General features: G+C 42.3%; 1 protein-coding gene across 3 annotated transcripts in view; it reads left to right on the top strand.

The window, feature by feature from the left end:
• Window positions 1-27,965, top strand: part of LOC126236342 (ATP-binding cassette sub-family C member 4-like) — a 296,791-nt gene that overhangs the window by 133,013 nt on the left and 135,813 nt on the right. Inside the window, exons 1-2 of one of the 3 annotated variants that reach the window (XM_049945569.1) lie at window positions 30-174; window positions 26,967-27,058. In XM_049945569.1, the coding sequence (XP_049801526.1) occupies window positions 26,985-27,058 (74 nt within the window). In that variant the 5' untranslated portion in view covers window positions 30-174; window positions 26,967-26,984. Of the gene's footprint in view, window positions 1-29; window positions 175-20,816; window positions 20,836-26,966; window positions 27,059-27,965 lie in introns of those variants that run through there. The other 2 variants (XM_049945570.1, XM_049945568.1) reach the window with 2 other exon arrangements.

The raw sequence follows: 27,965 nt of genomic DNA, 5'->3' as shown, positions 1-27,965 counted from the left end.
CGCGCGCAGTGCCGCGACCGCCGCGGCCACAGCCGCAGCCGCCCACACGCAGGCCGCTCTTCCTCTCGCCTGTCGCGGTCGCCCGCCTCGCCCTGTCTGTCAGCTGGCGGGTTTCGACTCCGTTCTCGTCCGTCCCTTCCGGCCACCTTCACTAGGGTACTTCTGTAAGAGGAGGTGAGTCATTAGTAGAACTGGCTAGGCCGCATCAATACGTATCTTTCACGTTCGCTGTCCGCTCCGACTCTGATTACCCATATGAAACTTGTAACACTGTAAGCGCATGTTTAAGGACACAACAGCAGTCGCTTAGTAACCGCTGTAGTAGTCAGCAGTCTGGAGACTGATTTAATGCAGCTCTCCACTCTCATCTATCTTGCGCAGTTCTTTCCACATAAAAATAGCTATAGCACGCAGTGTCCGTGTGAATCTGCTTGCTTGCCTCCCTTTACAACTATTAGCCCTCCACATTATTGCTTGATTGCTCACCTTTTTTTTAGTCTTGTCGCATCACAACGCTCTTTTTTCGCGAGTTCGGTTCAGTACCTCTTCATTAGCTTCTCAAGCTACTTCTTTATCACCAGGTTTCAAAAGTTGCTATTGTCTTGATGTCTGGAACGTATATTGTTCACGTTTCATTGCCATATAACGCTACACTCCAGACACATACTTCCAGATAAGTCTTCCTAAATCTTCGATGTTAACTTTTTTCCCAGAAACTTTCTTGCTATTGCCGGTCTGCATTTTATGTACTCTTTATTTCTGCCGAAATAGTTATTTCGCTGTCCAAATAGCAAAACTTGTCTACTACATCTAGCGTTTCATTTCGTAATCTACTTCCCTCAGCATCCCTCGACTTAATTCGACTCTACTCTTTTATCGGTGTTTTATTTGCTGCCGCTGCTATCCGCAACAACAAACAGGTAAATTGATTATAGAGTGAATATTTTATTTTACATTCACTGTTCTAGCCATACCATCCACATGCACAACGTTCCAAGAACGGTAGTTTATTTGCTATTGTGTTATAATTAGTCAAATACTATCATCCTAACCGTTGTAAAAGTGATATGATCTGTATACTGAACTTACATGGCTTTCTCCAATATACAAATTTTCTCAAGTGTCGATAGGTGCCACTATGACACGCTAATTTCAAATGGCTCTGAGCACTATGGCACTTCACTTCTGAGGTCATCAGTCCCCTATAACTTAGAACTACTTAAATCTAACTATCCTAAGGACATCACACACATCCATGCCCGAGGCAGGATTCGAACCTGCGACCGTAGCGATCGGGCGGGTCCAGACTGTAGCGCCTAGAACCGCTCGGCCACTTCGGCCGGCACACGCTAATTTGTTTCACCATCTCTTTGGCCCGAAAACACTTCCCTTTTAGCTTCGTTTCCGAAGGAACAGATACCGCCAGATGCAGTGAACAGAATGTTTGCCAAACCGTTGTCTTTTTTTTTTTTTTTTTTTTTTGCCAGAAATTGCATGAGACCAGTGTTTTGTGGCCATCGCAGTGGAGGAGCCAACACTCTGAACGCCGGAATAGAGACATTTTTTCTCAAGTGTGTCATGCAGTTGCTTTAACATTTGGAAGTAGGGAACAAATTCATGCTGTATTGTTCCTTTGATGACTAAGAGACAAACCGACATTGTTTACGAGCTGATTCTCATATGTTTCTCTTTTTATATTTTGGTAATGAAGTAATGAAGCCGTTGTAGCTTTGTTCCCAGGTCACAAATATAACCGCTCTTTCTCCAATAGGGAACGAATTCTAGTTACTTTTGGGATCCCTCCCCTCCCCCACACGTAGAAGTAATTTGTAGCGTTCCCCTAACAAACTATTACAGGAATCGTTTTCGATATTGGCTTCCCGTCTGTGGATTTCGCACCGCGTATCATTTACAGTCTCTATGAAGGTAAGACTGTTTATGTTGTATAATTTTACATCCATCTGCTAACTATTTCACTTGCAAACATTGACCATCGCGTCTGTTTACAGTTTAAGAAACTTAACGCTAATCGCCTAGATGTCAGCAGGCCGGCTGACACTGAGTAATGCGGGTAGTCTAATTTGTCCCTATCTGTCACAGATTTACAAATCGTCTCGTATGTCGGAGTTTGGATTATTCGTGTTTTTAGTTACAGATCAAACGATGCAAGTTTATATGGATGTCATGATGCGCACCGTTTACCCGCGATGAAAACTGTAACAGGCAATTACTGATACTCGATTTCTAAAATTTAACTCTCTCATCGTTTTAATAAGACCTAGTGTAACCCTGAGAATGAACGTACTGCTTGAAAAGTGTGAAGTAGTCTGGGACAGGAAACGGAATTTATTGGAGCCGTACGTTAGAACTGTCGTAGAACTACATGAATCTATCAAGGTTTGAAAATGTTAGCACACAGGACGCAAATTTTACGTAGCATTTCAATCTTTCAATTGACCTAAATCATTAAGTGATTTGGAATATTTTACAAATGAAATTGAAAAACAACAAAAAACCTATAGGGATTCGAACCAAAGACCTGAACGTAATTCATGGACTGCATTTTACACTCTTGCCATAAGATTATTCTTATCGTAAATATCTAATTTTTATACGTGTTTGAACTGTTTGCATGGGACATGATAGGTCATACAAGGAAATAAGGCCATGATCTAGCGACAAAATATGGAATCTTATAAGTAGTGGAGGTGACAATTCCTACAGGGACTATAGCTTAAATTACAGTTTCCGATTCTCCCATCCTCTTATGGACTATGTACGTCCTTCTTTTTGTTCAACAAACGTTCCTGAGATGCGATGCGACGATGGTACTGCTACCGAAAACAGTCTACTACTTTCAACTCTCGAAATACTTATCAGCCCAGCATACAAACTGTATATACATTTCTTCGTCATTTTGTTATGTTCTGATTTTGTAGTGTTAACAACTGTGGAGTGTGCTTGCGTGGTGTGATTGATGATTTTGTTCTGAGTGTATGTGTGTGTTTTAACTAAACCTTATATTTAGACTGGTTTCGTAATGAGCTACTTTTTATATGTAATTATTCATAAATTACATTATTGGTGTGTGTTACAGATTTTTGAATATGTTAGTTCTCGTGTAGTGGGTTTAAGTTTTTTTTATTTATTTGATCTGACTTGGAGTACGTACATTCTATATTTTTTGCACAAAATTTTTGATCAGGTGAACATCACAACTGAGGAACATATTTACAGAATAAAAAAAATCTGCTTCAGTTGCCAGTAATTCCTTAATCTATTGCACGAGCGGTTTCGAAGCATAAAGCATCATCCCCCCATGACTGACTGACTGACTGATTGACTGACCCAACCGCCACACCTTTATGATCCGATAATTACACCACGTTTCACGACCGTAGCTTACATTTTGGTATGTCAGCTCCATAGTATTTGTACGCTACTAGCTCCCCTCTTCCTGTTCACAGTTGGTGGCAACTGAAGATGACGCTTTATGCTGCGAAAACGGTCGTGCAATAAATTAAGAAGTTATTGGCGACTGAAGCAGACTTTTTATTCTACAAACTATATTTTTGGGATGATGATTTTCCTGTTTTAAGAATTAACTAGTTGTCCAATGGTTAGTTTCATACTCGAGACGTCTTATGTGCTTTTTACATGTTGTTTTACAATTTAGAAGTTGTTCCCACTTAAGATTGTATTGCAGCTATCTTATGAACCTATAAACTCTGAGGTATGTGGTTCAATCCTTAGTCGGCTCTAGTATTCAAACCTTAGTCGTTGCTCAGATTTTTCTGCGACCTATCACCCCTTTCACGTATGAAATTATTTGTTAACGTGAAAAATTCCAAGCCGCAACTTGGTTAGAAGTTTAAGTTAACTGTAGGTTCCTCTATAAATGACAGAATAAGTCAATTCAACTGTCGGAGGAATCGAGGGCATATCAACTCCAATAGAAGCGCACATAGTACAGAACTTTTGTGTTCAAAATAACTTACAGGTTGACGATACAACTTCGCTTCTTTACTTTCTAAGGAACGGCAGACCAGTAACATTAAACATGATCACGGACGAGTACTAGCAAAATTTACTCAGTAGCAGAATCACGCACTGCGAGACGAGGTACCGGCAACTGACACACAGGGGCGGCCCGCGAAACTCTGGCGCCAGCAAGTCGCCACGTTTCTCCGTCCGGCCACGAGCTAATTGCAGCGCTGCCAGCCGTCTTCTGCCTAGCGGCGAGCCGCGAGCTGTGCACGCCCCTCTCACATCGGCGCCGCGCATGCGTAATGGCCACTCCCGCCACTCAACTGCTCGTTCTCATGCGGCCGGGGTGTTCGAGACTGGCAACGAACTTCACAGAAATGCCAGCACTTCTGACCAACAAATTCAGTACTCTTCACCAATTTCAAAGAAAGCAGGATCTGACAGGTGTGAGTATTACCGAACTATCAGTTTAATGAGTCACGGTTGCAAATAACTAACACGAATTATTTACAGTAGAATGAAAAAGCTGGTAAAAGCTGTCAATGTGGAATATTGGTTTGGATTCCGGAGAAACCCTATGAGTTATCTTAGAAGGTAGTTAACGAAAGGCAAACCTTGTTTATAGCATTTGTATATTTAGATAAAGCTTTTGACAGTGTTGACTGGAACACTCTCTTTGAAATTCTGAAGGTACCAGGAGTAAAACACAAGGAGCGACAGCCTACTTATAACTTGTAGAGAAATCAGACAGCAGTTGAGTCGAGGGGCATGAAAGGGAAGCAGTGGTTGAGAAGGGAGTGAGACAGAGTTGTAGCCTATCCCCGATCTTATTCAATTCGTACCTTGAGCAAGTGTTAAAGGAAAATTGGGAGGAGGAATTAAAGTTCAGAGAGAAGAATTAAAACCTTCGAGGTTTGCCCGCCCATGACATTGTAATTCTGTCAGAGAGCATAGGGCTTGTAAGAGCAGCTGAACGGAATGGACTGCGTCTTGAAAAAATGATATCAAATGAACACGAAAAACAAAGATAATGGAATGTTATCGCATTAAATCAGGAGATGCTGAAGGAATTATATTAGGAAATGAGACAGTTAAAGTAGTACATGAGTTTTGCTCTTTGGGCAGCAAAATAACTAATAAAGGTCGAAGTAGGGGAAGCTATAAAATGAAGACTGGCAATGATGGAAAGAAATACGTTTCTCAAGAAGATAAATTTATTAACATCGAATATAGACTTAAATATTAGTAAGTCTCCTCTAAAGATATTTGTGTGGAGTGTAGCCATGTATGGAAGTGGACGACAAACGGTTTACACAAGATGAGATAGAAGCTTTTGGAATGCGGTGCTACAGAAGAATGCGCAGTTCACGTAACTAATGAGGAGGTACTGAACATAAATGGGGAGATAAGAAATTTGTGGCATAACTTGACTAAAGAAGCGATCGGTTGATAGGACACATTCTGAGACATCAAAGGATCACCAGCTTAGTACTGGAGGGAAATGTGGGGGGTAAAAATTGTAGAGGGAGACCAAGAAATGAATAAAGTGAGCAGATTCAGAAGGATGTACGTCGCAGTCGTTATTTGCAGATGAAGACGCTTGCGCAGGATACAGTACCGCGGACAGCTGCATCAAACAAGTTTTCGGACTGAAGACCACAAGAACAACACCAATGTGTGGCACGACAGACCTCCAAAAGTTTACTCCCAACTAAGAAGACCCAAAAGTAACAATGACATTTTCATCATTGCAGCCACCCTGAAATTCAGAATACAATTAGTTTAACAAATTTCCAATTTTTAATTGCCTCAGTACAATAAAATCCATCCAACGGTGGAAAATCATCTTCTGTTTTACTTCACATTAGCAGTTTTCATGCGATTTACTTCCATCCAGTCACCAGATATGAAAACAAAATAGGTGCCAAGTACGCCTAATACGGCAGATGCACATTCGAATAAGAGTCTGTTAGTTTAATGGTAGCGATGCGAGACGTATGTCAGGAAAGAGTATCGTCACAGAGCAGAGGTTTCTTCTCTGTAATAATTATACGTTTAGCCTACATAGCTTCGAACAGTAGTGAAGTATAGCAGTTCCCAGTTACTTTTCTTACCTTTTGTACATAATCTGCCACCATCAGCAACGCTCTCCTTAACTTTGGAACAGAAGAGGAACAGTACTTTAATTACTACTGTAGCTTTAATATCTGTATGTTGAATATTTCAAATGAAGTATTAAATCACAAGTTATTATTTTATTTTATTCGTTTTTACGGAAAACGTGTTGCTTGATCATTTACACAATCACTGCAAAGTAAATGTGTGTCTCTGAATCTTCACAATACGGCTGCTGAAGAGTAACACCTTTGAAAGATCGTTTTGTTTTGGCACCATTAACGCCATCTGTTTGTTAGGATATAAAGTTCAAGAGTTCCTCGTAGAATGAAGATACGTTATATACGGTTGGTTGGCACTGAGGTTTGCCAAGACAAAAAATTATGGCTTCGTCAACCTTTAGGGAAAAACGGGTAATTTGAAGTAATTACAGCCTCAGAGGTGCAAATTGTGGTGAATTATATCAGTGTCTCCATTGTGCACGGTGAACTTGATCCAAAAGCATCTCGGCATATTCCTGCTCAGTTTTTAAGGAGTGGGTAGGATCAATGTCAAGTTAAAGCTATGGATCGGTACGTGATGCGTGTTACTATGTCTCATTTTTAAGAGCATTGCTACCCTTACGGCAGTGTCAAGATTCCAGTATTGACCCGGGCGCGTTACAGTATGATTAGGATGAACAATAAAAGCGACTTTTTGTTGATTTTTCGACTACAAGAAGCAAGAAGTGAGAAATATGACAGTTTCTCATTATGACTCCTCTGAATCTGCCATACTCGGCTGACCACTCGCAGCCTGACTGTCGCTGTTCTGGGCATGAATTTAGACGCCGAAAAGCTGAATTTCCTCAGTTCTTTCGTCAAATTCCTTGGAGAGAGTCATCAGTCATCTAATGTTTCGACACCTCCTAGCAGATTAAAACTGTGTACTGGACGTGGACTCGAATCTGGTAATCTTGTGTTTAGCGGGTAAGTGCTCTACAATCTGAGCTACCCATGCACGACTGACAATCCGACCTCACAGACTTAGTTCCAGCAGTACCTCATGTCTACCTTTCCAATTTCACAGAAGTTACTCCTGCATACCTTGCGGGAAGAGCACTGCTGCAAGAAGGGATATTGTGGAGACCTGGCTTAGCCACAGCCTGGGGGACTGTGTCCGCAGTGAATCTTTACTCTGCAACAGAGTGTGCGCTAATCTGAAACTACCTAGCAGACAAACATGTCTGCCCCACAGAGACTCTAACGTGGTACTTATTGGTTTCGCGGGCAAGTGCTCTACCGACTGTGCTTGGGAAGTCTGGAAGGTAGGACGTGAAGTACTGGCAGAACTAAAGCTTTGAGGGGGGACGGGGGACGGGGGGGGGGGGGGGGGGTTCGTGTGTTGTGCTTGCATAAATCAATTGGTACAACAGTTGCGCCTCAAGAAGCCAAAGTAATAGGTTAATTTGCCGGTAAGTTCCAAATCTGCGCACGCTCTGGGGCAAAGTGAGAATTCATTCTGGATCTCATGTCTCATTGGGAAAAATTATTATGTTCAACAGGGATTGATTAACAGTAGTTCGTCCCGCCGCATACTGTCTCTCCTCGATAGTAAAGAAGAACCGTTAAATTACGTTAGCAATTATACAACAGCGCGGAAATTTACTTGATAGCAGTGTTGTAGCGAGGAATTTCCTCGCAGCGTGCGGTTACCTATTTGACCGCCGTAGTATAACATTTTTAACCGGCTAGCGGCGATGTAATGCAATTTCCGTGAATGGTAATTGCGTAAGCATCGCCAGTAAGCCTCCGTTGCATAGTATAACGACCAGCTTAGAAATGCTGCTGACGTAAGGCAAAGCATTATGCATGCGGTAACAATTACGTTTTAAGATGACGCACGACAGTAAAGAGAGTTCTCTTCCATTTCACATGTAATAAGGTGAAGGGGGAATGTTCTTCGTTGGTGCTGCCATAATTGCAAGCTGTCCATGTCAGATAACAAATACCGTAAAAGCTTGGCCAGAAAAACGAAGCTAGAGACGAAGATGGAAAGAAAAAATGTTTAGGCTTGGATGTCCCGTCGACGACAAAATTGTTAGAGAAGCAGCAATAATTGAGCAGGAAAGTTGCCGTGACGTTTCGAACGTAAGAACCCCGGTATTCTGTTAATGATTTGTGGACACCGAGGAGAAACTAAATCTGGATGCCTGTACGCGTATTACAGCTCCGCGCGTACCGAACGCGAATACTGCTTTAAGATTTCTTTGAATCAGCCACGATCTTGTGAAGCACCTGTGCAGATGTTGCACTTTCTCGCAGAAGGACGAGTGCGACTCCGGCGCCTTATCCCCCTCCCTCCTCGCTCGGTAGCCAGAGACGAGTACGTGGGGCATTATAACGGAACGTCTGTAACAGACACTAAAGTGCGATACAAGACTTAAACCTACATTTTTTTCTTTTTAACCACTGCAAAGTGAGAAACTTTTTTTACAATGTGATACAAATACTGTTATCTGTTACTGGAGTAGCAATTTTCTGCGGAAACTATTCGAAGCGTTATCTTTTTCGTAATAAAAAAATCGTCTTTTTCGTACTGGAAAATATACATGTTCTGTCTCAGACGGATTTTGCTTTTTATTTTAAAATGTTCTCGCTAGACATTAACGCAATTTTCGTTTCAGCGTGGCTTCGTCAGAAGTGTAAGTGCGATCTTCGATCTTGGGTCACATATGAAAAAGAAAAACACGTCGCTGGGATATGCAGAAATAAATTAACTAATGCTTACATACGTTCAAAATAAAAGGCATCCTGGTCTGGAATAAAAGTTACTTAAGCTGTAGCAAGTGATAGTTTTTATTTTCCCAGGTGGTGCCCCATATTTATGAACCACCAACAGCTACGGATAAAGTGAAATGTATTAGCAGTTCTGAATATGGACAAGAATAACGACAAAGAAAATCTGTGCCGGACCCGGATTTTCCGCTTATCGCGAGCTGTCCCCTTAACATTAGGCGGAAAACCCCGGTTCGATTGCCGGTCCAGCACAAATTTTCATAGTCGTCGTTCCATTATAATGCTGATGGTTGTCCATATTCGCAACTGAAATGAAGCGAAATGTCGTGTGGCTAGGACCTCCGGTCGGGTAGACCGGTCGCCTGGTGTAGAGTTGACGCCACTTCGGCGACTTGCGTGTCGATGGGGATGATGATGATGAAGACAACACTGTGAATGCATTTCACGTATTTCGTAACAGCTGTTGTCACCGTGGTGCCTGTTCCTTCAGACATGGATACATGTTCATAAAAACATTGCATCGTATTTCTGAATTTCACAGGCACTGCAGTATCACGGTTGTGTATTTAACTTGATTACTTTGAAGGGTCCTGCGACACGAAAGTGCTCAACGGATGAAATGCTGCAGTAACCGAACACTGAACTCGCATCTGGGAGGGGTGGGGTGTAACTCACCGTCCAAGTATCCAGGTTTAGGTTGTCCTTCGTTTCACTAAATCGATTACGGCGAACGCTTAGACGCTTCCTTTGAAAAGGACTCGGTCCATTTCTTTCCTCGTGGTAGTGACGTCCGTGCTTGTGCTCCGTCTCTAATTACATTTTGGTTCAAAATGGTTCAAATGGCTCTGAGCACTATGGGACTCAACTGCTGAGGTCATTAGTCCCCTAGAACTTAGAACTAGTTAAACCTAACTAACCTAAGGACACCACAAACATCCATGCCCGAGGCAGGATTCGAACCTGCGACCGTAGCGGTCCTGCGGTTCCAGACTGCAGCGCCTTTAACCGCACGGCCACTTCGGCCGGCATTACATTTTGGTCTGCAGGATGTTAAAGCCTTATTTTCCTACCTTTTTATTATTATTATTTTTTACAAAATTGCCTATTGATACATGTTCGAATAATGTCTGTGGAGGAGCCCGTAAATACCAGCAGTAGGCACCTAAAGCATTCAGCGAACGTCTAGATGATGAATGCGGCTGACCGAGTTTTAATTTCCTTGGCAGTGTAGGAGCTGCACTTGCAGACTCGCAAGTAGGAAATCGTTAGTCAGCTCATCAGCTGGAGGCCGGCTGCTAATTGCCAGCAGGTCCCACGTATGTGACTCGCAACCCGCCAGCCGCAGTCGAGGTCAGCGCTCCATCCGCCAGTCGCCAGGAGCGCGCCCGCAGTCCCTGCATCAACTCGGGTCTCAGGAATCGGCGCTCACCTTTACCGACTTAACTAGCGTCGCCACTGCAGCGAGCCGAGTCTCCACATCACAGATCCTCGCTTCACTCTACCGTGCTAGCATTCAGCCACTATAACTGTACTTCACGTAACACAATTACACGTTTCGAGAGACAAGGCTTTCATCATCATGTTGTCGACTCTCAGCTAATTCGATTGGAACATTGAAAATTATAACAACAATGTTGAAAAATAAAGAAAAGGTTCAGGAGTAGAATTAAAATTCAAGGTGAAAGGATATCAATGACACGATTAGCTTCTTACATTGCTATCCTGAGTGAAAGTGAAGAAGAATCACATGATCTGCTAATGAGTACAGAATATGGACTGGGAGTAAATCGAAGAAAGAGAAAATACTGAGAAGTAGCAGAAATGAGAACAGCGAGAAATTTAAAATCAGGATTGATGGTCTCGAAGTACATGAAGGAATTCTGCTGCCTAGGCAGAAAAACAACCAACGACGGACGGAGCAAGGAGGACATCAAAAGCAGACTAGCACTGGGAGAAAAGGCGTTCTTGGCCACGAGAAGTCTACTGGTATCTGACATAGGCTTACTCTGAGGAAGAAATTTCTGAGAATGTACGCTTGGAGCACAGCATTGTATGGTAGTGAAGCATGGACCGTGGGAAAACCGAAACAGAAGAGAATCGAAGCATTTGAGATGTGGTGCAAACAGACGAATGTTGAAAATTAGGTGGACTGATAAGTTAAGGAATGAGGAGGTTCTGCGCAAAATCGGAGAGGAAAGGAATATGTGGAAAACACTGACAAGAAGAAGGGACAGGATGGCAGAACATCTGCTGAGACATTAAGGAATGACTTCCATGGTACTTGTGGGAACTGTAGAGAGTAGAAACTCTAGAGTTAGGCAGAGAATGCAATACATCCAGCAAATAATTGATGACGTAAGTTTCAAGTGCTGCTATGGGATGAGGAGGCTGGCACAGGAGAGAAATTCGTGGCGGACTGCATCAAACCCGTCAGAAGAATTATGACTCAAAAAAATTTTTTTTGTTCACATCGGATTATTGGTTCTCGTCTTACAATAAAACCGTCCACTTGTGTCCTTGTGAGCGCCATCATACGCTGCAACCACGCAACAAGTTGTGTTCTCTTCATCAGCTGCCGGGCCGGCCTCGGTGGTCTAGCGGTTCTAGGCGCTCAGTCCGGAACCGCGCGACTGCTACGGTCGCAGGTTCGAATCCTGCCTCGGGCATGGATGTTTGTGATGTCCTTAGGTTAGTTAGGTTTAAGTAGTTCTAAGTTCTAGGGGACTGATGACCACATATGTTGAGTCCTATAGTGCTCAGAGCCATTTGAACCATCAGCCGCCGGCAACAGCAGCGTTCAGTTCAAGTGCCATTCCATTGTTCACCTCCTCTTTCCACGTTTCTAAACTTACTGCTTGCATACTAACGTCAACGATCGCCAACCTCTAGCTACTGTTAGTTTGTGTGATGAATGGCAGTTGGCTCTAAAGGTAGAAAAATGTAAGTTACTGCGGGTAAGTAGGAAAAACAAACCCGTAATGTTCAGAGACAGCATTAGTAGTGTCTCGTTTGACATAGTCACATCGTTTAAGTATCTAGGAGTAACGTCGCAAGGCGGTATGAAATCGAACAAGATATGAGAATTGTCCTAGGGAAGGCGAATAGCCGACTTCGGTTTATTGGGAAAGTGTGGTTCATCTGTATACGAGGCTGCGTGTAGGACGCTAGTGCGACCTGTTCTTCTTTTCCAGTATTTGGGGTCCGACCAGGTCAGATTAAAGGAAGGCATCGAACAATTCAGGGGCATGCTGCTATAATTGTTCCCGGTAACATGCAAGCGTTACGCAGATGCTTCGGGAACTCAAATGGGACTCTCTGGAGGGAAGGCGACCTCCTTTTCGAGAGACACTGTTGAGAAAAATGAGAGAGCTGGCACTTGAAGCCGTCTGCCTAACGATTTTCTTGGCGCCAAGATACATTTCGTGTAAGGACCGCGAAGATAGGAGAAATTAGGGCTCATAAAGAGGCATATAGGCAGTTGTTTTCCCTCGCTCTATCTACAAGTGATACAGGAGAGGAAAAGACTAGAAGGGGTACAGTTTACCCTCCGTCACGCACATTACTGTTGCTTCCAGAGAATTTATGTTTGTATGTATGTGCTATATCAGTGAAATACTGAATGCTTAAGATACTGCACCTGCATGGAAATATATCAAAAAAATATTACAAAAATCTTATTCGTTCTGTTTGATTTACACGTTAAGAATATTGTAACATATCTTCTCGCGAATGACTCTTTCTAATTCTTCCAACATACTGAGAATTCTTCCTCCGTTTTCCATGTGCAAAATTTATGTTCGTCTTTTATTAGCTTTAATGGGTGGCCGCTATCGTACTCGTGGTTAGTTACTCCTGACTTGTCGCAGTCCTTCAGTCTGACAGAGACTTTGAACTGTCTGTTTTTGTTCGAAAATGTGTCCAATAATCTTTGCATCACAGGGTGTATACTCTATTGTTTACATTTTTGAATATACTCTATTGTTTACAATTTTGAACCTTCAAATTTGTTCATCATCTTCCCATCGTGTTTCATGCTATAACCCCCTAAATTATTCGTATGGAACATTAGTCTGACGCCGCGAGGCTTAAAAATGTTCGCCATTTTCTGCGAAACTTCCGTAATACGATATAGTGAGCCCCTTCAATTTTTCCTGACCTATCTTTCCTTTCTTCTTATTCTTATACATGTTTTACCAGTATACTTTGCAACCATTGTTAACCAGTATCTCGTTAATAATGTTTAATTCCATCTGTTTATGACGCTTGACAATCCTGTACGCTAAGCTGCTGAAAGAAAACTTTTCAAAAGCCCGTAGATAGTATGACTCTCCAGGAATCACGTTACCATTCATTCTCGGATTTTTATAAACACTAATGGTCGCTTATTACCTCGCTTTTTAACGTTCACTTGAAGAAATTGTTGCGACCCTCCCAGATAGCCTTGAGCGTTAAAGCGCCGCTTTTGGGATGCAAGGAGTCGAGCTGACCTCGGATCGATTCCGCCTCGCGGATAAACGGCGAGGGCTGGTGAGCCTGTCAGCCTTTATGTGGTTTGTAGGCGGTTTCCCACTTAGGTAAATACTGGGCTGGTACTAACGTTCCGCCTGAGATACACGGTAAGCAAACATTTAGAAGACATTCTCACATCTGAACACAGATTACTTTAGACATGGAGTTCCCAAACTTATCCTCTGACGGAACACTTTAAGAATCTTGGTACTTTGATGGAACAGCGTGTTTATTTTGAGGGATGATAAAATTTTTAAAAATGAAAAAAACTTGATTTTTCTCAGTGATTACTTCAATTTTAAATCATAACTAATAACACAGAAGTCATAATAAAATTTTAAAAAAAATTGGTGTTGTCAAAATGTCGAAAAACCGCCTGCTCTAGACGCAAACAATTCCGGGGAGAAGGGGGAATGGTGATGTCAGGAAGGGCATCTGGTCACCAACTACTAATGTCTCCGCCCATATAACAATGCTGACCCTGTAGAAGAAACGTCAAAAAGGAGAAGAAGAAGAAGAAAAGAAAAAGAGGAATGGTAAACTAGTTTCGTTCTCCGTGGCGTCTTCATTTTCCTGTGACAGTCGTTAGACGCATCTCCTTAAACTATGGAAGTACGGTTAAAGAGGTAGAATGCTGCCTGTTATTACTGACAAAGTACAAAATGGTTCAAATGGCTCTGAGCACTATGGGACTTAACATCTATGGTCATCAGGCCCCTAGAACTTAGAACTACTTAAACCTAACTAACCTAAGGACAGCACACAACACCCAGTCATCACGAGGCAGAGAAAATCCCTGACCCCGCCGGGAATCGAACCCGGGAACCCGGGCGTGGGAAGCGAGAACGCTACCGCACGACCACGAGCTGCGGACTGACAAAGTACAAAACCCGCTAATTCACATCCGAAAAATTGATAATTTTAAATATATCGCGAGTTACGAGCAACTGCTTGACGAAATGTAATATTCTACGCGACTAAATAATTTACATTTGGCATTGGGAAGCAACGACAGTTGCAGTTAATGTTTGTGTCAGGGAATGCAAGCTTCAGAACCTCCCTGGATTACCCCTGAACCTCCGCGGCCGTGTTCGTACAGCAGAGCTTCGGCACTGCACTCAGTTACGAAACAGCAAAACTGCCGGACGCTGCCTGGTCACGCACAGAGCGACGCGAAGTGCCTGCCGCGTTACTGGGCAATAGAAAATGCAGCGCTTTAGGCTGTGTATGTGACAACGAGCTCACTATCTGATATTTACATTTCATAAATAATATTTAGACCATATACCCACTAAAACATGAGAAATACTATCTATGTACGGACAATACCCTGCCGCACTGGTAACACCGGTTCCCGTCACGTCACCGAAGTTAAGCACTTTCGGGCTTCGCTAGCACTTGGACAGGTGACCATCCGGGTCTGCCGCGTGCTGTTAGCAAGCGGGGTGCACTCATCCCTCGTGAGGTAAAGCGAGGAGCCACTTGATTGACAAGTAGCGCCTCTGGTCACGAATACTGAAAACGACCGGAAGAGCGGTGTGCTCACCATATGCCCATCCATATCCCCATCCACTGACGCCTATCGGCTGAGGATGACACGGCTGTCGGTCGGAACTGTTGGACCTTACAAGGCCTGTCCGGACGGAGCTTTTCAGTACGGAAAATACGAACACACAGAAGTCACACATTTAAAGCCCTCATCTGTAGCGGAGATAAGATTCAAATTCGCATATATCTACCTCAAGAAGCAACAACGATATCGATCACGACGAAGACGTGCTGCTTGAAACAATGTAACTTGACTTTTTATGTTTCGTGTGCAATGGTCATAAAGTTCCTGTTTAACAAACCGCAACATCGCTGCCAGCAACCCCATATTGTAGGTGGGTCGGATCAAAATTGGTTATCGGTGGGAATAAACTTGAAGTATTTAAAAAAGGCAATCACGATCAACGTCTGTAACGTCAGATATTTAGGTGTGAATTGATAATCTCGGCTGGTACCTGATTTCGGTAACCGATTGAACAGGGCGCCTTTAAACAATCCGTTAACAACAAGTGAAGAATAATTAAATGTAGTCTTTGGTGAGGGCAGTTCACTAAAATTCTTCTGGATGACTCTGATTAAGACCGCTTACAGTAGTAGTCGAAATGTCTCTAATTTTATCAGAGGAATTTTATTGAAATCAAGCTCAGAAGAACCACAGTTTAGAAGTCACCACAAAAAGTAGCTATTAACCAATAAAACGAACACTGCTTTGCGTTATACAACAAACGTTAATTCTCAAAAATTTAATAACGGAAAGTTGGATAAAGCACACCTCATGCGAGCTAATATTTCGCGTAGCTGTATTTCTGTGACTGCATCATATCAGTTAAGACATGAAATCTTCAAATAATACGTGAGTCACCTGTATGTATGTTTGTTGCATAGCGTTTCTGGCTGATCGAACGGAGAAAAGCTTACGAGAAACGATACTGGATAAACACAGTTTACTCGAAATTCTTGTTAAATCCCATTTCTTGTTAAATCCGATCTCCAAAAGCAACCACAATGCGCGCATAACTGTTATACGAAATATAGGTGACCTATGTTGCTGTTAAATAAAATAAGTTAACTATTAAGTTCAATAGCACCCTTGTATTATGTACTACAAAATCAATATCTTTTGCACTTCTAATTTCTAAATTAAATTCAAATTTGTACTATGCTCTGCAGGTTACTATAAATGTGCAGGACAGAAAAATTTTAGTTCACCCACGCATGAAGATATCAACTTGTTCCATGAAAGGTGGAGTATGAGAAAAATCACTGCTTATATGCCGCCATGAGTTTGCAGTCAATCTGATCTTATGAGTGTATTCATCTTTTGAGTGTATTCAGGAGCCCCAAGCGAGCGCCGAATATAGTAGTACGGTAGTAGTACGGTATTCTGCCTTACCGCTGGTCTTGTCATGGGTTAAGCCTCTTCCACTTTTGTCTGTCCATAGCCAGTCTTTTCATTTCTGAGTATTTGTCTCCTTTGATATTGTCCAGCATTTGATAGCTCCTTTTTCCTCTTTCCATTTTTCCCTCCACCATTCCTTCTATAGCTTCCTTCAATTAACAGTCCTTCCTCAAACAATGTCCAATCCAGTTCCGTTTTCTCTTTCTGATGACTCTCAGCATGTTTCTTTCTTCTCCAACTCTTCTTAATACCTCTTCATTCCTTACTCGGTCGTCCTATTTCACTTTTTTCCATTCTTCTCCATATCCACATCTCTAGTGCCTCCAATCTTCTTTTCTCTTCCTTTCTCAATGTCCAGGTCTCAGCACCATACATTGCAACGCTCCAGATGTAACAATTGCCAAGTATTTACCTCAGATCATTGTTTAGTGGTCCGCAAAGTAATTTCTGTTTCCTCTTGAATCCTACTTTTGCCATTGCAATTCTTTTCCTAATTTCTGTTGAGCAATACATATCATCCATTATCACACTTCCCACGTGATTGAAGTTATTCACTTGCTCTATTTCCTCTCCCCCTATTTTCATACGGCATTTTCTCCCCTTTCCTCCCATTACCATGCTTTTCGTTTTCTTCTTGGTAATCTTCTTTCATATTCTTCTATTTTTGTGTTTATGTCATCTAACATTTGTTCCATCTCTTTTGTACTCTCTGCCAACACAACCATGTCGTGTGCAAATCTTATACACTCCACTCTCCGACCCCCTATACGAACTCCTCTGCTTCCATCAAAACTTTCATTAATAATTTCCTCCAGATAGATATTGAACAGTTCAAAAATGGTTCAAATGGCTCTGAGCACTATGGGACTTAACTTCTAAGGTCATCAGTCCCCTAGAACTTAGAACTACTTAAACCTAACTAACCTAAGGACATCACACACATCCATGCCCGAGGCAGGATTCGAACCTGCGACCGTAGCAGTCGCGCGGTTCCGGACTGAGCGCCTAGAATATTGAACAGTGTTGGTGATAAACAACAACCGTGTCTTACACCTTCTTCCAGTTCAATTTCTTCACTCATCACACCTCCTATTCTTACTCTTGCTCTCTGCTCAAATATAAATTTCTAAATGGCCGTCTATCCCTCCAGTCAACTCCATGTTTCCTTACGATTTCCATCAGTTTGTTCCATCTGACACAGTCAAAAGCCTTCTCAAGATCAATGAACACAACATGCACCTCGCTTTTCTTCTCCATGTACCTCTCCCCTGTCACTCTCAGTAGCCCAATGGTATCTCTAGTTCCCACTCCTCGCCTGAAACCAAACTGTTCATCTCCTATTACGCAATTCAGCTTTCCATATAGCCTTCTGTTGAGCAGGCTGTCATGTATATTTGATTATACAATTCTATCCACTCTCTTTGCCCTTCTCTCTCCAAAGACTTTAACAGTTCCGCAGGAATCTCGTCAGTTTCCATTGCCTTTCCATTTTTCATCTCCTTCATAGATGCTTCAATCTCACTAGTTAGTATTGCATTTCCTTTGTCATCACCTGCAACTTTATCTTCTTCTTCTTCTATTCCAAGCTCTTCTTCACTTGGTCAGCTGTCTGCAGCGTATAGCCATTCTATAATTTCTTCGCATCTTCTCATTATTTCTTGGGGCTCACTCACCATTTTGCCGTCTGTTGCCTTTACTTCCTTTAGTCCATTATTGTTTCTCTTTTCCCTGTATGTCAAATCCATTGCTTTGCTTCTTTGTACATCAAATCATATTTTCCTTCTTTCTCTAATTTCTCTACCTTGTCACATTTCACAGTTTTCTGTCAGCCATTTCTCCTTTTCTTTTTCTGTCTCTCTTCTTAATTCATTATTTAACCTTCTGTAGTTGCGCTTCCCTTCTTCTGTGTTTACAGTTTTCCATTTCCTGCGATCATCCATCATGGTTATCATATCTGGTGTTGCCCATTCTTTCTTTCCTTTTTTCTCTCCTTGACTCCAAGCGTTCCCTCGGCTGCCTTTTTGATCCCATTTTTAAAACGATCCCATCTTCTTTCTGTGCATTCCGTTTCCCGTCCTTGCATCATGATTTCACAATATGCATTCTCAAATTTTTCACAATTGTCCTTGTCTTTCAGTTTCTCAAAGCTGATGTGCTCTCTCTTCTGTCCTTTCCATGTTCTTATATAGGAACATAGGAACCTGTAATACATTGTAGGTTACTTCCTGATATCAAGAGATCAGAATTATGTGAGCAAATTTATTCTACATAACTACAATCGGCTTCTTTCTTTGATTCCTTTACAGTTTAGATTTTTCAACCAACCCTGAGAGCATCGAAGCTTTCTGTTGTTCATGTGATCACTATAACTGTTAATCTAGCTACGCACAGATTCACAAGGTCTAACAGCATTGCAACAGAGGTAACATAAGCGGTTTCCTCGCTACCCCTGTCTTAGACAAGCTGAAGTCGTCAGTGGCGTGGTCATGGTTTTTGATGCGTGAAACGCCTAATACTACAGTTATCTGCATTTTGAATAACCAGCCACTCATTCCGTGTAGTTGAATTTACTGGATAGTCCTGTATTTTCTACATGATAACAGTTTGTGATAGTCAACAATGTCTGTAGTAAAAATGAGTGGTCAAGCAGTTTATATGTCTGTACGACATGAAAATAACAGCCGCAATCACGCATGACTATTACTTGCCGTCTGACATTTCCGACGCAACGGCATTGTTCCTGATAAGTGTGCTTCTTGGGAGTGGACCTTCTTACAAAGAAAACACATTCATTGCACTTTGTTTAGAAACGCAGCGCTGTTCTTGTACTGCGAAATACAATTGGCCTTTTCCCCCCAACACGTAACAGCATTAGAATAGTTAACAACGCCCAGGTCGCTCGTAACTCCGATGTTGTTTTCATTCTGCTCGTGATGTACCGTGCTTGACACACCACAGGCAACTTGCCCGGGACTTCACAGAATGGTCGTAAGAGTCACTTTCTCTGCTGTTCTGAGAAGCGGACGGACGTTGTAAAGATTTTTAGGGTGAAGACACAATGAATTCGCATCACTGTGGGCGTGACAAGGGGATAAATACGGGTCCTTATCATAGAGGTTCAGCTGATAAAAGTATAACGCAAATCCTATGATGTTCATGCAGAACTTTCTCTGTTTATTGCTAAAGAATTGTTATGTCTAGATATATTTAACAAAACATGGGAACGTCACAACGAACACAACTTCCTTGAAATTATCCTAATGTTCTGCTTATATACGGTAAACCTGAACTCAAGCGACAAAATTTTAGAGGTTGCTCACGGATAGACCCGTGGTCTGCAGACACTCGTTACAGAGTAATTGCATTTCGTTTGATTTATCTTTGTAAAGTATGGTTCAGAGAAATGAGATTTTGAAATTAGTGTTGGCAGCCCTGGGTGATTGGTAACATTAAGTAACACACAGAAACCGGTTCACACCACCCCCACATTTAGTTAGCACAGAGTGGTGCGCAACGTGCTTTTGCCATCAAAGATTTTTACAAAAATAATGCCAATGTGGAGGCTGCTCATAAAGAATTTTGCCATCATTCCAATTTAAGACGCCACGATCACTTTCTATCAGCACATGTATTTAATACGTGGGAATGTAATTTTGAGGAACAGGTTCAGCAATAGAAAAGGAACCTCCACGGCATCTGACAACCATTCGTATTCCAGACAATATCGAAGCTGTTCGGGCTGTGTCATTAGAAGCCCACACCGTTCAATCCGTCGTCCTGTATCCTCTTTACAGTTGCACAATTCAGGTATTTCGACGAATGTTGGTACAGGTCTTAATTACAACCTCCAAAAGTTTAGATAGTCCAGGGAAAGAAACCCAACGATCACGTAATGATACGACAGTTTTGGAACGAATGCTTGAAAAGATAAATGACGTCAGTGAATTTGTTAAAAAGTTGTCTGACGAAGCCTATTGCCATCTTAATGGATCTGTTAATAAAGAAAATATTCGTATTGGGCACAAGAAAATCCTGCTCAGCTACACCGACGTCTATTACAGAGTAACAGAGCCATCATGGGGTGTCCTGTGTCGTCAAATGGCATAATAGCCCCCTTTTCTGTTTATTATTTTTTTAAATTGGAAACGAGAATATAGCCATACGCCCACAGTCTCATCGGATCGGTATGTCACCTTGATCGAAAGCTGCAAGTGCTGTTCGAGTCTCGCTCTAATAGCCTATCTTACAGAACATCCTGTTTCGTAAACAGATTCGAATTAGTCTCAAACGACGGTTGAATCTGGGTGTTCCGGTGTATACCCCCCTGCGCGGTGCCCTTGCATCCATTACGCCTCATGAGGGAGAACGCCAAACAAGAGGCGTCCTTGCGCTGTGGACCGCCGTCCCCTCCCCAGCAGACACACACAGTGCCAGCTAGCTCTCCGCCAGTATCAGTGCGCTCCACAGACACCTCTGCACTGCCTCGCACTACCAGGCCAGGTAAGTCGAGCTTCATAAGGAATCCGATATACCACAAACTATGTCGTTCCGTGTCATGCTGCACCAGATAATAACCCCTCCTGCCTACCATTTCTCATTATTTTATAACTGTAATCTGATCTTCCTTTTCTCGTATGAGCAATTGCGAAACGCTGTTTCTCGTTGTATCCAGTAAATTCATCACATGGATCCATGTAAATCTCGGATTATACAGCTTTTATTTTGCATCCGCTGTGGAGTTTCCCAGTCCCATCGCTGCAGAATCCGAATCTCGCTGCCGTTCCAAATTCATCGTAGTACAAAAATATTTAAGTTTCCTTCTCAGTAGCTGTCGTTAAGTAACCGAGCGCTCAGCAAGCCCATCACAAACCAGCGCGCTTACTAGTAAGTGCGACATATCCCAATCTTTGTCATCATTTAAAATATTCTACCCGTATCTCCTGTTCCTTAGACTGGAGTTCGGCGTGTGCGTTTTCTTGTCCATCGGTCTTCAAGGTACATACTTGTAAATGAGAATAATATCTGAGTAACGATGATAGAATATACAACCACTTAACGAAATTTTTGCAAAATTTCAGATTGGTAATTAATATGTGCAATAAAACTGATCTGCTAAATCATGTTTAGACAAGACTAACTATTTATTTCTGTCTAACACGTTTGCGTAGCACCAAGCACCAAATATTTCATCTGTCCACACCAATACAATGCAGTGTTCCAATAGCTACGTTTCAGAAGCCCCTTGTTCGTTGTAGGTCAACGTTTGGAACCAGTTCATTAAACATATGCTTCGTGTCTTACGTAGTATATTTTCGTTCTATTTTTCCTGCTACCATTTCTTACTTTTAATGCACCCTCCTGAACTTGCCAGCACTGCGAAGGGGCCTGGACGATTCGGAGATTTTCGCCGCTCCGGAACTGGATGTTGTGTCGTCCTCACGTTCGTATCGTCATAATTGACGTTTCACTATTGAGATGGCTATATGGGCACGCACCAAAAGCTAATAATAATAAATAAAGAAACTTAACATCACATTACGGACTGTTTAGAAAGCTTTTCGCTTCCGCTAATATTAAGTTTTAGAGAAGAAAATCCCTTGATACCCACGTTTCTGGTTGCTTGTTGCTTGCCTTCTTTAGTTGCGACATTCCGATGTACAACAATATCCAGGCTTTTGTTAACTTTGAGATAATAGAAATTTCACCGTAATTCGTATCATCGCTGATGGTGCACGGAACTGAAAGTAGCATGTAGAGTACAATATCACTTCATTTTAAAAGCTCATCGAATGCAACTGACTGTGATCATTGTTCGTAATAATTAATAAGATTAACCTGCCGCAAATATTTGTAAACGTGGGGGCTTGAAAATAAACAGTAGCTCCCTACCTACCATAACAGGGAAAGCACTTCGGATGTTCCGCAACACTGTTTTATTTCAGTTTTTCATTCTCTGTGCACTACAATCAAGCCAGGTCTTTACAGTTGTAATCCAAGCATCAGATCATGTGAGCGAACTGTCATTTCGCAAATAGGTATGTCACAAGATCACAGAGAATGATCAAAATTTTTAAGCCTGCCACGCCTGAACAGTTGATAACTTTTGAGGGATTTGCTTTAGCGTTGTCGTGATGAAAGAGACATCTATGGGGGACATAAGCTTGGAAGGACGATTACAGCCTTTTCGTGACTTGGGACAGCCGTTTCCACATGTTCGAGTGAAAGATTCTAGAGATTCACTGGCCTCGCATATCACCGGGTTTCCGTTTTGGCGTGGTTACTCTAAATCGCTTAAGGCAACTGCCGGAACGGTTCTCTTCAATAGGACACGGTCGGTTGCTTCCTCATCCTTAAACCACATTTTTCCTGACTTTTCGAAAGTCGAGCACTACAGATATCAACAATCGGAGAACGGCCGTAACTGACTTTCTGAAGGCTACAGATTTTCTGACTACTGCACAGTTCGTTGCAACGTGGCCATAAACCAATGAAGTTTAAACCGTTATCTTCGGCATAGCTTCCCTCTGAACGTGTCCCAGAAGTTTTCCTTCTGTTCGAGTGTGAACCAGTGTCTGTAATGCTGTCAACACAAGCTATGCTTTTGTCATCCTTATCTATTTTTCCATCCTTCCTTCCATCTCTGACCTTACCCTATTGTTGCTGGCGCTTCCTCTGGCAGTTACACCTTCTTCACTTTTGATTCCATTTGTACTTCTGCCATACATTTTCTGTCAGATGTTATAGCTCACACTTGACAAGAACGTAATGAGGAAATTAATTAATATAATGTTAACAGGAATGACTCTTTAAAATTCCATATATTCATATTATTATTACTAATTGGTTCATTCATTTTTACATGACTTTGATATAATGATATCGGGTTAAATAACGAGTTATCACTAAGTCAACTTTACTCACCAACGACTTTACGAACTATTCTGCAGCTGTTTAGTACCACTACCTTCTGCAGTTTACAACCGAGCGAAGAAAGTAGCTTTCGATCCTATAGATTCTTCAAAGTTCATTTTGAGACAACACCGGACTACAATATTATCACAGGGACGATGTCTATGAGGAAAGTGGCTCACTTAATTTTATTGGTCAAAGTTATCTCAGGTCGGTTACTATTGCGATTTTTCATTTTATTGCAATTACCATTTTATATATATGGAATTGCTAACTTTCTAAGAATGTCTTGTTAGGTGTAATAGAGGACCTGAAGGCCTTGCTTTTGCCAGATGAAATATTTGCATAAATAAATATTAGAGCCAGGTTTCGTCGTCTCACATGATAAGTGAACTTTGTGTTTGTTTGTGTGTGTGTGAGTGTGGACCGCCAGACACAATGTGCCGCCTCCTCCTCTGTGTATCCAAGAAGAGCAGGGCTTCCTCTCCTCAATGAGGTTCTGCCGTATCACGCGAGTTGCGAGTGCCGCCATGGGCTACGCCGTGTCCTACAGAGGTCAGGGAGAGGTGCCGACCGGCGACTTTGTGTTGCAGCTGCTAACGAGAGGTCCGAAGGCACAAAGCGCCGTCTAATTGCGTAATGGGTGAGGCCTTGGCTGCAGCGGCAGCGCCTCCGGCGAGGCGTCTCCCGGCCGAGACCCAAACGATAATACGAGTTCAACGCCGTGTCATCCCAAACAGTCCGAGCCTCCGCTACTCCAAATATATTCTGGCGCGAAAATATGTTCCAGTTGCTCCGTTACCCTACTGACAGAGGCCCCTTCTCTTCATGCGACTCCCGCGTGCACGCGGGAATGAACGCACGGAGAAGGGGCGTTAAGCACTTGGTCGGTCAATACAGGGACGGTTAATTGTGCTTGTGGATGACGCTGAAGTTGTCGTCTGATGATGTCCCTTATTTGCTCGATTGGAGACTGATCTAGTGATCGAGCAGGCCAAGGCAACATGTCGACACTCTGTGGGAGAGCGTTATGATGGAATGCTGTCCATGAATGGTAGCACAACAGGTTGAATCACCAGAATGAAGCACAAATTTGCAGTCAAGTGTGAGTGGCATAATCACAAGAGTGCTCCTGCTGTCAAAGTAAATCGCACCCAAGAGCATAACTACAGCTGTAGGTCGTGTGTGTCTAGGACGCAGACAGATTGGCTGCAGGCCTTCAGCTGGTCTCCTCTAACCAAAACACGGCCATCACTGGCACCGAGGTAGGACCAGCTTCCTTCAGAAAACACAACAGCCCTCCACGCTGCCCTCAAACGAGCTCTCGCTTGCCACTAATGAAGTTGCAAATGGTAGTGGTTTGGCATCAGTTGAATGCACGCCAGAGGGCGTCTGGCTCGCAGCTGTCCTTGAAGTAACCGATTTGAAACAGTTTGTTGTGCCACTGTGGTGCCAATTACTGCTCAAATTGCTGTTGCAGATGCAGTACGATGCGCCAGAGCTTTGCGCCGATCACGATGGTATTCCCTCTTGTTAGTGCTAGTGCCCATCTAGAGACCGGCCTTCTCGCGACCGTACATTCCCGTGACAACCGCTGCCAGCAATCATGTACAGCGGCTATATTCTTGTAAAGTCTTTCTGCAATGTCGCAGAAGGAGCATCCAGCTTCTCGTAGCCCTATCACACGACCTCGTTCAAACTCAGTGAGGAGTTGATAATGGCGTATTTCTTACCTTAACGGCATTCTATAGTAACATCAGCTCACTTCGTTCAACCTCAAAGGTAACTAACGCTTACGACCGTTACAGCGTGTATTTAAAGCATAGTTGATTTGCATCCTCATTGTGGCGCTACTAGCTCCACTGTAATGCGACTGGCGCGAAATTTTAATAGACGTCATCTTTTATATATAGAAACTAGCCTGTCAACTTTCGTTTATGTGCCACAACTCCTTCGTGTTGGGATTTTTTTTCCGCCAGCGTAGTTCTTTGCTGTGTCATCGCTGGGTGAGCGGTTACCTGGGAATTACAGTTACAAAGTACAAAGTGGTCTATGAAGAGCGTTCCGATTTTTTATCTTGAAGGAGTATAACGTTTCTCAGCACCTTTTCATTTCTAAATTTAACACTTTTGGGATATCCAAATTTGCAGTTCACCACACATTGCTGCTCTTTTTATTTCCAGTGCTACTACACCTACAACAAAACCTTTCGCGTAAAACATCGGCACAATTTTGTTACATTACTTATTATGTGTTCAGTTCTATTGTGGATATGAATACTCCAAGACGAACATATGATATATCATCGGGTTATACGATAAATTATGATCAGAGATTACATTTTTGGAGCATTCAATTACATTGCTCCACGAGTTCCTGGGGCACCAAAAACGAGGAAATAGTTCCCAAACAGATCCATAGACGAGGGTTACGAATTATTTATGCGAAATTGTATGTTACATGATTGTTGTATTTCTCCGTTGAAACAATGTTTTCTTTGCTTCCACTTCGATGAACTATCATTTCGCTCTCATTCTTTAATAACTGTAATCTTTGAAATTGAATACTCCTATAAAAAATCTGTTCTTTGAAGAAGGGATAGGTCTGCTTAGATCCTTCCACGTATTGTGCCCGCCTGAAAACAATATTAAATTAGTAGTCAGCTAGGGAAGGGTGGGGCAGAGGGGGGCCCTGTCTCCATTCGGCTATCCAAATTTACATTTTCTGTGAGTGTTCCGAACAGCAATAACGCGAACGTTGGGATGATGCCTTCGACAAGGAGACATTCGGTTTCCTTGTCTGATCCAAGTTCATTTTCAAGCTCCACGGGGTCGTCGTCGACGGGAGACGACTCAAAGTTAATACATGAGTTCACCAGAATCTTCTGTCTTCCACTTCCTTGCGCTAGCCAGAAGTAGCTGTATTTTTCAGTGTCAATTTCAGTTTTATCAGTCATAAGAACGTGGACAGTAGTGAGGCATACATTATTTTTAATGAATTATTGTTAAATAAAGTCTAAAAGTTGCTAAATCTGCTCCCAAGCTGTTGAAGGATATTTTTTATCACACATGGATGTTCCTTGACAGCAAGATGATTGTATTTTATAGCTACGCTGCGCAAGACAAAACCGATCAGAAAACTATTACGACCTTTGCAAAGAAAAATTTTGGTAAATTGGTGGAATTATAAATTGTTATTAGTCCCCAATGAGGGAGCTACAAATGCATTCGTCCTATGCAATGGTACTAGGCACTATATATTCTGAAGTTAGTGATTCTGAGATGTGGTTCAAATGGCTCTGAGCACTATGGGACTCAACTGCTGAGGTCATTAGTCCCCTAGAACTTAGAACTAGTTAAACCTAACTAACCTAAGGACATCACAAACATCCATGCCCGAGGCAGGATTCGAACCTGCGACCGTAGCGGTCTTGCGGTTCCAGACTGCAGCGCCTTTAACCGCACGGCCACTTCGGCCGGCTTTCTGAGATGTGATTTCTTTCCTAATATTAATGTCAAAACCAGTACGAAAACCGTCCTCAATCGAGATGATTCAGCGACTCATAAATATCGTCCTTTCTCCTGCACATCCCGAGTGAAATGACACATAACGACTCAAGCCAATGGTGATACTTTCTCTGATAATTACGATTAAATGTAAGTAGTAAAGCTATAGTTGTGACCGCTTCTTCAACTAAGTATTGTTTTCTCTTATTGTTACAGAGAGTATAAGAGTGAACTATGGAGGCGAACAAGAAACAGCATAACCCAAACCCTAAAGCGACTGCCAATCCGATCTCCAAGTTGTTCCTCTGGTGAGTAAAAGCTGTATTTTCTTTACTATATATTATCTAGCGTTCCCGACAGCCAAACTTATAAAATAGATCATGAATCTGTTGAGATATCTAGAACTCAGTGAATAAGAAACACTTCAGCATCTATGCAAGGCTGTTGAACTCTCAGTCCTGTGAATATTCACGATTAGAATACAGTGTCTGCTAAAAGGATTAAATTAAAGCGGAAAAATTAAATTATATCTTTGTAATTTCATCAAACGTTGCATAGTGCATACCAATAATTTCAGCAGTTTTTTCAATGAGCTTACATCCAAATCTTTCACCTGGTTATGTTCCCTATTCATCGTCTTAACGTTTCCTTTGTGGCACTACGACATGCATTGAAGAGCAACTGCTGCAACGATCGCTCAATCCCGAACCATTTCCTCGCTATTGGATTGAGTTCCTCTCCGCAAAACACGAACACTTCTGTTACAAACACGCCGTATGCTGCGTAACTTCTTACGAGGTCAAGTTGAATAATCAGTTCTCGACCTGACACAGAGATGGCATGAAACTGAGATTATGTTTTTGTTACATTGGTGCATGTTGTACAACACTGTAAAGAAAGTGTCACCTTGACGTGCGGAATAATCTTATGGTATCAGATTAACAGTGTATGAAATAGTTAACGTCAGAGCCATATCAGATGGAGTTGGGTGTATTGATTGTGAGAAAGCTTTATGCTAGATGGGTGCCACAGTTATTGATAGGTGATCAGAGAAAATGCGATGATTAATTTTTCAGTAGTGGCCGCACTTTTTAAATGGGAAACCCACCGGTTTGAAACCGGAGAATCAAAACAGTGCGTGGACTGTACTATGAAAGTCAAAGTCTGTTCCGTCTGCCGGAAATGTTACAGCTAGATGTAAAAATAAACTCCTCA

The sequence above is a fragment of the Schistocerca nitens genome, chromosome 2, assembly GCF_023898315.1.
Source record: "Schistocerca nitens isolate TAMUIC-IGC-003100 chromosome 2, iqSchNite1.1, whole genome shotgun sequence".
NCBI classification, from domain to species: Eukaryota; Metazoa; Arthropoda; class Insecta; order Orthoptera; family Acrididae; genus Schistocerca; species Schistocerca nitens.
The sequence above is the reverse complement of the archived record's forward strand: the minus strand, read 5'-3'. Positions and strand labels throughout refer to the sequence as shown.